Source organism: Salvelinus namaycush, chromosome 12, assembly GCF_016432855.1.
Source record: "Salvelinus namaycush isolate Seneca chromosome 12, SaNama_1.0, whole genome shotgun sequence".
NCBI classification, from domain to species: domain Eukaryota; kingdom Metazoa; phylum Chordata; class Actinopteri; order Salmoniformes; family Salmonidae; genus Salvelinus; species Salvelinus namaycush.
In genome coordinates, this window is record NC_052318.1 from 52,021,636 (window position 1) to 52,035,584 (window position 13,949).

General features: G+C 43.7%; 1 protein-coding gene across 1 annotated transcript in view; it reads right to left on the reverse strand.

Moving 5' to 3' along the window:
- The window catches only part of cblb (Cbl proto-oncogene B, E3 ubiquitin protein ligase), a 201,502-nt gene extending 197,846 nt beyond the window's left edge, over positions 1–3,656 (reverse strand). The window contains exons 1-3 of the mRNA XM_039006030.1: positions 3,432–3,656; positions 2,104–2,274; positions 1,524–1,774 (exon numbers count right to left, since the gene is read on the reverse strand). Of these exons, the coding sequence (XP_038861958.1) occupies positions 1,524–1,774; positions 2,104–2,271 (419 nt within the window). The 5' untranslated portion in view covers positions 2,272–2,274; positions 3,432–3,656. The remainder of the gene's footprint in view (positions 1–1,523; positions 1,775–2,103; positions 2,275–3,431) is intronic.
- Between the last annotated feature and the right edge of the window lie 10,293 nt (positions 3,657–13,949).

The following is a 13,949-nucleotide window of genomic DNA, read 5'->3' on the forward strand; positions in this document are numbered from 1 at the left end:
CACTGTCCGTAGAACTTACTCTATATTTAAGACAAAATATCCACAGGAAAGTATCATTAAACCAACATTTCAAAACGCTGGCACTTACTGGTTTCTTTCTATCATCTGAGGCATGCGCACACAATGTAAACACGTGCACGAGCTCTGCTAGTGTTAATCACACTGCATACATGTAATGTGCCTACAGAAAGTATTCACACCCCTTGACTTTTTCTACATATTGTTGTAGCCAGATGCTGGATATCGAAAAGAAGGGCACCTACTGTATTGGTAGATTGGTAAAAAAGAAATAAGCCAACATTGAATATCCCTTTGAGCATGGTAAAGTCATTAATTACACTTTGGATGGTGTATCAATACAACCAGTCACTACAAAGATACAGGCGTCCTCCCTAACTCAGTTGCTGTAGAGGAAGGAATCCTCTCAGGGATTTCACCATTAGGTTAATGTTTAATGGCTGTGATAGGAGAAAACTGAGGATGGGTCAACAACATTGGAGCTACTCCACAATACTAACCAAATTGACAGACAGAGTGAAAAGAAGGAAGTCTGTACAGAATAAAAAATATTCCAAAACATGCATCCTGTTTGCAATAAGTCACTAAAGTAAAACTGCAAAAAAAGTGGCAAAGAAATTGACTTTATGTCCTGAATACAAAGCGTTATGAATGGGGCAAATCCAACACAACACTGAGTACCACTCTTCATATTTTCAAGCATGGTGGTGGCTGTATCATGCTATGGGTATGCTTGTCATTGACAAGGACTAGGGAGTTTTTTTATGATACAAATAAATGGAATAGAGCTAAGCACAGGAAAAATCCTAGAGGAAAACCTAATTCAGTCTGCTTTCCAACAGACACTGGGAGACAAATGTACCTCTCAGCAGGACAATAACCTAAAACACAAGGCCAAATATAAACTGGAATTGCTTACCAAGACGACATTGAATGTTCCTGAGAGGCCTAGTTACAGTTTTGAGTCAAATCAGCTCAGAAAATCTATGGCAAGACTTGAAAATGGCTGTCTAGCAACGATTAACAACCAACTTGACAGAACTTGAAGAATTTTTGAAAGAATAATGTGCAAATATTGTACAATCCAGGTATGCAAAGCTCTTAGCGACTTACCCAGAAAGAATCACAGCTGTAATCGCTTCCAAAGGTGATTCTAACATGTACTGACTCAGGGGGTTGAATACTTATCTAATCAAGATACTGTATATTTTTGTTTTATATATTTTTATAAATGTTAGAATTTCTTAGACTTTGATATTAGAGTATTGTGTAGATCGTTGACAAAAAAATTACATTTAAATCCATTCTAATCCCATCTTGTAACACAACAAAATTTGGAAAAAGTCAAGGTGTGTAAATACTTTCTAAAGGCTCTGTATTTACATCATGTGCGCTTGCCTCAAGTGATGGAAACAACACCAATCGCAATAGTAACATAGGATATTCACCAAACAGAGGCAAGGTAAACGTATACTCAAAACACACGTAGACCTTCTTTTCCTTACCTGTCCTGGGACTGCTCCTCATACATCCTCTCCTTGCCCTCTTTGAAAAGCCGGATAGCCCTTTTCGATTTCTTCATTAGGCTTTCAATGTAGACCTTAAAGTAATCATTCTCGCTGAGCTGAGTCAGTCTCTGGCTCTCCTCATATTTGCACTGTATTAGCCGCAGATGCTGGTACGTGTCAGGTAAGATATCCAAGATGTACGGGGGGCTGTTTTTCAGCTGTAGTCTAGGGTTCTGACAGAGACGAACCTGTAGAGAGAAGTTTGCAATACCATGAGTTATGAGGAGGATAGTTCAGACATGTTAAATCTGTTTGTTGCATTCTGCCTATAACTACTGAGCTACAATTGCAATTTCCTTTTGACTCAAGTTTATCCAATATATGAAATCTTAAATAAAATAACATGATGATGATTAAACAACCCCTAATATGCCTGCACACATAGGGGGAAAGGCAATTTAGGTTTACGTTATTGAAACTGGAAACCATTCAATCAAATAGGGAGGAAAAGTCAGTCTACTGCAGGTATAAGCTCATTAAAAGCATAAATTATGCAACTGAATTGAAACAAACGTACCACTTTGTCCATAAGCTTCCACGTTTTTTCAACTGTTCGGCGGTCAGCAGCAGCCTGTTTTGGTGGTCCGACTGCATCCTGAATGGCATCAATGATGCCTAAAATCCGACCTTTGCGTTGGTTTGGTCCACGTCCACCCGGGTTATGGCCACTTAGAGCAGTTGCCATTGTCTATACACCGAGATAAATACAAATAACCTTAGTGTCTACAAGATGGTAACACTTTACTGCAGGTATTATGCATTATGGTGTGGGTATAATCCTGTGTCTCGATACATAGACACTTTACATATCATTAACCTTATAATAATTGGCTCATACTGCTTACAACAAATGATAAAGAATGGTTTTCAGAAAAGTGTTACCGCCTTGCAAGATGCCACCAGTGCAGAAGTACAACAAAAGTCATCCATGCATATTAGAAGGCCACGTAGGCTATGTATTCATTAGTCTGTGTGTTGTAGCCAAGGCTATTCTATAATCTCTGTCACAAAGTGGCATGCCTGACTAGTGACCTCCTGCTGAAAACTTAAATTTAAAGCCGGCTCCTTAACTTGAAAAACAAAAAAACAGCAGCCCCGCCACTTGATTTGCCATAAAGCTGAGGGATAGAGCTGACGAAATGTAAGCGATCTCAAATTCATAGATGCCTATGAATGCAAGGACTGGCCATTAGGTAAACATTAAAGTTTTAGCCATATTTTGAAACTACCCTCTGGGCACAGGCATCAATTCAACTTCTATTCCACGTTGGTTCAACGTAATTTAATTGAAATGACGTGGAAACAACGTTGATTCAGCCAGTGTGAGCCCAGTGGGTAGTTCGTTTATATTTTTTCTAAGCCATAATATTTTGGGTTATGATGGGGTGAACTAAGACCATGGGGAATGTATAATGGTGGGGTTAAACAGTTGAGCTAAATCATCGAGCATTAACTAGTATGCTATTCAACAATCAAAATGGGTATATCATTAGGCTAATTTAAATGATCAAAAACGGCAGAGTAGGCCTACGTTTAAAATCGTCAGCATATAGAAAGAGTAGACGAGTCTATTACACGAAATGAAAGTAGGCTTTGCTCCCAATTCTGACAAAAGTGTGGCGACTGTGTCTTTATCATATGCAACCAATTCATGAGCGCATTTGACGTTCACAAATGCATAGGCTGTATCAAACTTTAAGACTACAAAAGAGTCCTGTGCGGCTATAATAAATACAAATAGGCAACATAAGACAATGGTTTCGTAAAGCGTAGTGCTATGACTTGTATTAATGATCGTGATAGTAATGTTTTTAAAAACTACATAAAAATAAATCATTGACTTACTGCGCACCACGCAGGAGAATGTCGACGGAATGGTCCTGTTTCGAGGCTTGTGGAATAAACAACCCGACTGAAATGACAAATGGAGAGGAAATGTACGTGGAAACTACCACAGATCGCGTGTGACGGTCATTGGTTACCAATCATCCCACTTTTTGCTTTTCCAAAATCAGTGTTTATAGATCAAATCAAATTTTTCCGAACTGAAGGGACCAGTTGGCTCTACGTGAAAACGTAAAATGGTTGTGGGCGACAAAAATTATTATACGTCCTACTCTGCCCTGACGTCCAGTAGGAGCTGTAACACTTAGCTGGATGTTACATCCAGTATAGCATCCAAGTCAGAGTTACAACATTCAGCATCCGGCTCAGAGTTACATCCAGCTCAGAGTTACATTAACATCCAGCATCTGTCACATACTTACATCCAGCATCTGGCTGAGAGTTACATCCAGAATCCAGTTTAGAATTACATCCGGCTCAGACTTGCATCTAACATCTGGTATCTGGCACAAAGTTACATCCAGCATCCAGCTCAGAATTACATTCAGTATCCGGCGCAAAGTGACATCCAGCCTCCAACGTCTGGCTCAGAGTTACATCCAGCATCCGGCACAGAGTTACATCCAGCATCCGGCACAGAGTTACATCCAGCATCTGGCACAGAGTTACATCCAGCATCTGGCACAGAGTTACATCCAGCATCCGGCACAGAGTTACATCCAGCATCCGGCACAGAGTTACATCCAGCATCCGGCACAGAGTTACATCCAGCATCCGGCACAGAGTTACATCCAGCATCCGGCACAGAGTTACATCCAGCATCCGGCACAGAGTTACATCCAGCATCCGGCACAGAGTTACATCCAGCATCCGGCACAGAGTTACATCCAGCATCTGGCACAGATTTACATCCAGCATCTGGCACATAGTTACATCCAGCATCTGGCACAGAGTTACATCCGGCGCAAAGTGACATCCAACATCCGGCTCAAAGTTACATCCAGCATCCGGCTGAGAGTTACATCCAGCATCCGGCACAGAGTTACATCCAGCATCCGGCACAGAGTTACATCCAGCATCCGGCGCAAAGTGACATCCAGCATCCGGCGCAAAGTGACATCCAGCCTCCAATGTCTGGCTCAGAGTTACAGCCAGCATCTGGCACAGAGTTACATCCAGCATCCGGCTGAGAGTTACATCCAGCATCCGGCACAGAGTTACATCCAGCATCCGGCGCAAAGTGACATCCAGCCTCCAATGTCTGGCTCAGAGTTACAGCCAGCATCTGGCACAGAGTTACATCCAGCATCCGGCTGAGAGTTACATCCAGCATCCGGCATCCAGCTCAGACTTACATCCAGCAGCCGGCACAGAGTTACTCCAGCATCCGGCTCAGCGTTACGTCAAATATCCAGCTCAGAATTACATTCAGTATCCGGCGCAAAGTGACATCCAACATCCGGTACAGAGTTTGTTAGCAGCTCAGAATTACATCTAGCATCCGGCTGAGAGTTACATCCATCATCCGGCTCAGAGATGCATCCAGCATCCGGCACAGAGTTACATCCAGCATCCGGCACAGAGTTACATCCAGCATCCGGCACAGAGTTGCATCCGGCACAGAGTTACATCCAGCATCCGGCTGAGAGTTACATCCAGCATCCGGCTGAGAGTTACATCCAGCATCCGGCACAGAGTTACATCCAGCATCCGGCGCAAAGTGACATCCAGCATCCGGCGCAAAGTGACATCCAGCCTCCAATGTCTGGCTCAGAGTTACAGCCAGCATCTGGCACAGAGTTACATCCAGCATCTGGCTGAGAGTTACATCCAGCATCCGGCACAGAGTTACATCCAGCATCCGGCGCAAAGTGACATCCAGCCTCCAATGTCTGGCTCAGAGTTACAGCCAGCATCTGGCACAGAGTTACATCCAGCATCCGGCTGAGAGTTACATCCAGCATCCGGCATCCAGCTCAGACTTACATCCAGCAGCCGGCACAGAGTTACTCCAGCATCCGGCTCAGCGTTACGTCAAATATCCAGCTCAGAATTACATTCAGTATCCGGCGCAAAGTGACATCCAACATCCGGTACAGAGTTTGTTAGCAGCTCAGAATTACATCTAGCATCCGGCTGAGAGTTACATCCATCATCCGGCTCAGAGATGCATGCCACCTCAGCACAGCTCTATCAGACCAGGCCCGTCTCAGCACAGCTCAACAAGACCCGGCCCGCCTCAGCACAGCTCAACCAGACCCGGTTCACAACAGCACAGCTCAACCAGACCCGGCCAATCACAGCACAGCCAGACCCGGCCCATCACAGCACATCTCTACCAGACATGGCCCATCACAGCACAGCACAGCTCAACCAGACCAGACCCGGCCCACCTCAGCACAGTTCTACCAGACCCGGGCAATCACAGCACAGCTCTACCCGACCAGGCCCACCTCAACTCAGCCCAGCTCTACCCTAGGGTCTGGCAAAACAATGTTGAGTGTAGTGCACCACATGATGCAGTCCACACCATGTATCATTCACATCATCAGCCTACATATGCTGAGAGTTCGGCGCTTCGCCAGCCACACTGCCTTTCACACCAACCTCCTCAATTCCCCCCACAACCTCCTTCCCAGGCTAGTTTTGGTTACCCTCCCTACTCCCATCCCCAGGACAGGCCTGGGACACCCCTGCCCCCATGGCAGCCCCAACCCTGCAACTGGAGCCACACCAAGACCTCCTGTGTACAGCCTCACGGTCCGATGAGGGGGAGCTAACTAACTCCATTCTCCAGGGAAGGGGGGAGACCCCTTTGAGTACCGGCCAGTCGGCTGTGCAGAGCCGACATGGCGGTGACACTTCCACCAGGTCAGAGCAGTGTCCGGCCACAGGGGTGGAAGAGAAAGAGAAAGTAGGTTCCCCAGTAGCTTGTGTAAGTTCACAACATTTTGCTAAGAGTAGCCACTTCGCCCCGTTAGTCCGCTGCAAGCAAACAGTTGCTACATTGAAAGTCCGGGCAGTCCACATTGTCCTGGAATAAAGCAAAAATAAACACAGCTCCTGCAGCATTGAAAACATTTGTTAGTATCCTCCATTTGAGACTACAGGCTAGCTAGGCTAGCTAAGCTTGCTGGGCTTCCGTGTCTCCTTGACAGGGAATTCTCAACTTGTCTGAGAGAGAATTACACAGCTATCAAAAACTTCAGGCCAAGGTAAGCCTACGCCAAACACACAATTAATTAGAATTTTTGTAAAATTCACGAAGTGAAAAATTAATGGTGGTGTAGAGTATTGTATCTCAGGCAAGTAAAACACATTTTGTCAATAATACACTCACATTGGGGGGCGTATCTGTCAGGCAACAAAACTGAAACTGATGGAGGATAATCTGAATGTATTGTGTCAATTTAAAACGTGCACAAGATAGTTCACAGAATTGTCAATTTAAAGCCAATTTATGAATTACTACAATTAGCTAACATTAGATAGTTAATCCAGAGATTCTTTCCTTTGTGTTGATTCGGCAGTTTCGTACAGATAATCATGGAATTTGTAGTTCTTTATGATAGCCACATTAGCAGCTAATTTGCATTTCATTTTTGATGGGTAAATACAGGCAAATATATTGATAAAAGTCAGCTTGTCCTAGAGAGATTTACACGGCTATCAAAACGTCATGCCAGGGTAAGCCTACACAAAACACGGCCCTTATTTAAAGTGTTTCTAAAATCCCCTATGGGAAAAATTAATGGTCGAAAAACGATTGGAACCATTTCCTTGTTTGACCGTTAGGTTTTATGGGTATTGTGACTCATACTGTGATCGTGTCCATGCTTACAAATATCTTGGCATCTGGATAGATGAAAAGCTGTCTTTTAAAAAGTATGTTGATGAGTTAGTTAATAAACTGAAAATAAAAATGGGCTTATTCTATAGAAATAGGTCCTGCCTCTCACTAAATAGGAGAAAGGAGATTATTCAGTCGACTTTCCTATTGGTTGCTAGACTGTGGCGACATCATCTATGAACGCAGCTGCAACTTCATTAAAGCCGTTAGATGCCGTTTATCATAGTACTCATCACTTCATTCTCTACCAGAAAGTTGGTTGGCCCTCTGATGTCACGTAGGTTGATACATTGCTATGGTCCCACTGTACGTAACATCATTATTAAACTTTAGACAACCTCTGGAAATTCCTTTGGTCTCTACTGAGTTAGGAAATCAGGTTTTAGTTTTGTTCTGGTGCCTCTACGGCAATTCAGAAAGCTGATTGAGACCTTATTACTGATTAATGTGATGTTCTGGTGCCTCTACAGCAATTCAAAAAGCTGATTGAGACCTTATTACTGATTAATGAGATGTTCTGGTGCCTCTACGGCAATTCAAAAAGCTGATTGAGACCTAATTACTGATTAATGTGATGTTCTGGTGCCTCTACGGCAATTCAAAAATAGTATTGAGACCTTATTACTGATTAATGTGTTTTTATGACTGTTTTTCTTTCTGCTTGCATTTTGTAATCATTTTTGTATGTATTTTCTGTAATTCAGGGCTCATCTGTAAAATAGACCATGATCACTGTATGACTCCCAGATAAAAAAAAAGGTTAAGTAAACATCCAGCATCCAGCTCATACCACACTTCAAAATAACAGTCCCCGATATGTCATGCCAAACTAAAAGTCCTGCCTACATAACTGATTTAACAATAAGAGTCCTGCATTTCCAATTTCAAAATAAGAGTCGGCCAATTTGTCACGCTAAAATAAAAGCCCTACGATTTCAGATTTCAAAGTAAGAGTCCCTCAGTTGGTCATGCAAAAATAAATCCTGCAATTTCCTATTTCAAAATAAGAGCCTCGATTGAGGCTGCTGGGTCACAATCAGTCTCAGTCATGTAAAAATGAAAGTCCTGCGATTTCCAATTACATAATAATAGTACCTTGATTTATCATGCCAAAATAAAATGCTGGCATTTTACGATTTTAAAATAAGAGTGTCAATTTCATGACAAAAAAAGTAGTGCATTTACAATTTCAAAATAAGAGTCCCACGATTTGTCATGTTTTTTTAATGTATATTTAACGTGTTAACCCTCGCAAGGCTTCCGGCCCAGACGGCATCCCTAGCCAAGTCTTCAGAGCACGCGCAGATCAGCTGGCTGGTGTGTTTACAGATATATTCAATTTCTCCCTATCCCAGTCTGCTGTCCCTACATGCTTCATTGTTCCTGTACCCGAGAAAGCAAAGGTAACTGAACTAAATGACTATCGCCCTGTAGCACTCACTTCTGTCATCATGAAGTGCTTTGAGAGACTAGTCAAGGATCCTGTCACCTCCACCTTACCGGTCACCCTAGACCCACTTCAATTTGCTTACCGCCCAAATAGGTCCACAGACGATGCAATCACCATCAAACTGCCCTATCCCATCTGGACATGAGGAATACCTATGTAAGAATGCTGTTCATTGACTATAGCTCAGCATTCAACGCCATAGTACCCTCCAAGCTCATCATTAAGCTTGAGGCCCTGGGTCTCAACCCCACCCTGTGCAATTGGGTCCTGGACTTCCTGACAGGCCAACCCCAGGTGGTGATGGTAGGAAACAATAATACTTCGCTGATCCTCAACACTGGGGACCCACAAGGGTGCGTGCTCAGCCCCCTACTATGACTGCGTGGCCATGCACGCCTCCAACTCATCAAGTTTGCAGACGACACAAGAGTAGTAGGCTTGATTACCAACAAGAATGAGACAGGGAGGTGGTGAGGGCTCTCCGAGTGTGGTGTCAGGAAAATAACCTCTCACTCAACAATACAAAGGAGGTGATCGTGGACTTTAGGAAACAGCAGAGGGAGCACCCCCTATCCACATCGACGGGACAGCAGTGGAGAAGGTGGAAAGTTCCTCAGCGTACACATCACTGACAAACTGAAATGGTCTACCCACACAGACAGTGTGGTGAAGAAGGCGCAACAGCACCTCTTCAACCTCAAGAGGCTGAAGAAATTTGTCTTGTCACCTAAAAACCTAAAACTTTTACAGATGCACAATTGAGAGCATCCTGTCGTCCTGTATCACCGCCTGATACGGCAACTGCACCGCTCACAACTGCAGGGCTCTCCAGAGGGTGGTGCGGTCTGCACAACGCATCACCGGGGGCAAACTACCTGCCCTCCAGGACACCTACAGCACCCAGTGTCACAGGAAGGCCAAAAAGACACCAACCACCCGAGCACCTGCCTGTTCACCCCGCTACCATCCAGAAGGTGAGGTCAGTACAGGAGCATGAAAGCTGGAACCGAGAGACTGAAAAACAGCTTCTATCTCAAGGCCATCAGACTGTTAAATAGCCATCACTAGCACATAGACTTGATGTAGCCACATCACTGCTGGCTACATACAGACTTGAAATTATTGGCCACTAGTCACTTAAATAATGTTTACATATCTTGCAATACTCATCTCGTATGTATATACTGTATTCTATACTATCTATTGCATCTTAGCCTATGCCACTCTGTCATTGCTCATCCATATATTTATAAATTATTTTTCCATTCCATTCCTTATTCCATTAGGTATTTGTTGTGGAATTGTTAGATATTACTTGTTATATGTTGCTGCACTGTCTGAACTAGAAGCACTTTGCCACACTCGCAATAACATCTGTTAACCATGTGTATGTGACCAATACAATTTGATTTGATTTATTACATTAGAATTTAATGTAAAACCAGTTGTGAATTATGTTGAAAATGTATTCAGCATTAGGGAAAATAATGGGGGATGGAACACTATCCTTGTTTTTAGTTATTAGAAGAATTAAGTAAAGAAACAGCTTCTTCCGTAACTGCTGACATACCTGGCATGATGTCGTCCTGTGCCGGGAAGGCCACTATGAGTTTGTCGGGGACCTGGTTGAGAAGGCCTGGTCTCAGGCCTGTCAACTGCTACCCCCAACATCTGCTGCTTGTCCTTGTGCATCTGTACTCTCTCACCATCAGCCTAAGCAGGTGAGGGCAGGAACAGCATTAAGGAAAAGGATGGGGGGGACGGAACACTGCCACTATTTGTTGTTATTCGAAGAATTAAGGAACGTGAAGAACCAGCTTCTACCGTAACTGCTCACTACCATACAGTAACTGCTCACACTGCTCACATCTGCTGCTGGCTCACCATCAGCCTCAGCAGGTCAGGGCAGGAGCTGTCGAGGGTAGTCTGTCATACGAAAGTCTGGACTGCTGGGTGGCAAAGGTATGAAGCTGGTCTGCAGGGGCAGGGGCTGACCTGGGTCATCCTTCAGGCCTTTGGCCTTCATGTACTCTTTGGTGAACTGCTAATTGAGGATAATTTTCTTATTCTGCAGCTGTGCCTTCTCTATGACTGAGATCCTCTGGCCTTTACCTCCCAGTTCATTCAGCTTGCCCTCCGTCTCTTTCACAATGCACTCCAGGGACTGGTAAAGGTGGAGGTAAAGGCAGGTCTGTCTGGACCATCTGCAGCAACGGAGTTACCCTCTGTAGTGGGCTTAGCCTCTGCTTGGAGCCGCCTGACAGCCAACAAGACAACAGCCAAGGCTTTACCCTACAATATTACAGTGGACATTACCTGTAACGCTTTGATGTCTTGTGCAGTCAGCTGGTGTCTAGGTGTCTTCTTGGTCAGGGTTAGACCTATATTTACTGTTGGACTGAACTTTTGCGATGATGGGTGGAGGTGCTGCGATGTTGGATGGTACTCTGTCTGGCTGATGGCGAGGCACCACCATGGCCAGGGCTTGGAATGTAATTTGTGGAGCCTGTTTGGGTTAGGTAAGATGTAAGGAGATATTACAAAAGTATATTTGGTGTCAACATTTGGTATCAACTTGGTGTCACTACAACTCCATCCAGACAAATAAACAAACGTGTTTGTAGAAGTACAATAGTTGTTTGTCTTTTATTAAACCAGTGGTCCCTACCTGAGAGGTGTCATGTGAGGGGGGTATGAGCTGAGATAGGTCTGGTGCGGGGACCAACAGGATGTTGTTGGGGTAGTTGAGGTAGGAAGCCACAATGGTGTGACCACCCTTAGCACCTCCTCTTAACTCTCCTTTCCTTCCGTGTCCTCGTCGCTGCTGGATGATTCTAAGATCCCACTCATGTCCATCTTCCAACTGTCAGGGATCAACTTGATTTTGAGGAAATGCACTGTCCCGTCCAACCATGGGAGTAGCTAGAGCAAGTCAACAGTTACAGATTATATATAACAATAGAATGTTATACATGGGGGATACAACCATCCCAGATCTGCAGATTTTGCTGCGAAGACACAGAATCATTAGATCATTTGTTTTGGTTCTGTGTCCATATATAGCTTGTTTTTGGTCACAGGTTCAGGAATGGCTGGAGAATTTTAACATTTACCTGGAGCTAACTCTGTAAAGAGTACTGCTGGGTGATTTAAAAAAAAGTCAAAATCGATCAATAATATAATATTACTCTTAGCAAAAAAAAGTGTATTTAATTTACAATCTGTGGAAACAATGAGAATAGAAAGGTTCAGAACTTTTGTGAAATAGCACAGTTGAAAAATATCCAGAAATCAAAACTAGCTGGTCTTCAGAGATAGATGGGAGGGGACTAAAAACAAACAAAAGATAACTATTGTAAATATACTGTGTCCATAAAATGTCTATGGTATGTATAAGCTGGAAGTAGAAGCCAAAGTGTTGTTGTCCATTAGTTTACTCCAATTACTGGAGGGGTGGTAGGGTTAGGGGGAAAATAATGAAGGAATATATATAACCGTTCAAAAGATTGGGGTAACATGTTTTTGAAAGAATAGCAAAAAATGGTGCCCATTTAAATAACATCAAATTGATCAGAAATACAGTGTAGACATTGTAAATGACTATTGTAGCTGGAAACGGCAGATTTTTTATGGAATATCTACATAGGCGTACAGAGGCCCATTATCAGCAACCATCACTCCTGTGTTCCAATGGCACGTTGTGTTAGCTAATCCAAGGTTATCATTTTAAAAGGCTAATTGATCATTAGAAAACCCTTTTGCAATTATGTTAGCACAGCTGAAACAGGCTCAAAACGATTACAGGATCAAAATGGCCAGAAACAAAGTACTTTCTTCTGAAACTCGTCAGTCTATTCTTGTTCTGAGAAATGAAGGCTATTCCATGTGAGAAATTGCAAAGAAACTAAAAAGATCTCGTACAACGCTGTGTACTACTCCCTTCACAGAACAGAGCAAACTGGCTCTAACCAGAATAGAAAGAGTGCCAGGCCCCGGTGCACAACTGAGCAAGAGGACAAGTACATTAGAGTGTCTAGTATGAGAAACAGACACCTCACAAGTCCTCAACTGGCAGCTTCATTAAATAGTACCCGCAAAACACCAGTCTCAACGTCAACAGTGAAGAGGCGACTCCGGGATGCTGGCCTACCAAAGTATGTTCATCTCATAGTATGTTCATCTCCTTCCTGAGCGGTATGACGGCTGCATGGTCCTAGAAAATGTCATGGCTTTAGAAGCTTCTGATAGGCTAATTGACATAATTTGAGTCAATTGGAGGTGTACCTGTGGATGTATTTCAAGGCCTACCTTAAAACTCAGTGCCTCTTTGCTTGACGTCATGGGAAAATCACAAGTCTCCACAAGTCTGGGTCATCCTTGGGAGCAATTTCCAAACGCCTGAAGGTACCACGTTCATCTGTACAAACAATAGTACGCAAGTATAAACACCATGGGACCATGCAGCCGTCATACCGCTCAGGAAGGAGATGCATTCTGTCTCCTAGAGATGAACGTACTTTGGTGTGAAAAGTGCAAATCAATCCCAGAACAGCAGCAAAGGACCTTGTGAAGATGCTGGAGGAAACAAGTATCTATATCCACAGTAAAACGAGTCCTATATTGACATAACCTGAAAAGCCGCTCAGCAAGGAAGAAGCCACTGCTCCAAAACCGCCATTAAAAACGCCAGACTACGGTTTGCAACTGCACATGGGGACAAATATTGTACTTTTTGGAGAAATGTTCTCTGGTCTGATGAAACAAAAATAGAACTGTTTGGCCATAATGACCATCGTTATGTTTGGAGGAAAATGGGGGAGGCTTGCACGGCGAAGAACACCATCCCAACCGTGAAGCACAGGGGTGGCAGCATCATGTTGTGGGGGTGCTTTGCTGCAGGAGGGACTGGTGCACTTCACAAAATAGATGGCATCATGAGGGAGGAAAATTATGTGGATATATTGAAGCAACATCTCAAGACATCAGTCAGGAAGTTAAAGCTTGGTCACAAATGGGTCTTCCAAATGGACAATGACCCCATGCATACTTCCAAAGTTGTGGCAAAATGGCTTAAGGACATCAAAGTCAAGGTATTGGAGTGGCCATCACAAAGACCTGACCTCAATCCTATAGAAAATGTGTGGGCAGAACTGAAAAAGCGTGTGCGAGCAAGGAAGCCTACAAACCTGACTCAGTTACGCCAGCTCTGTCAGGAGGA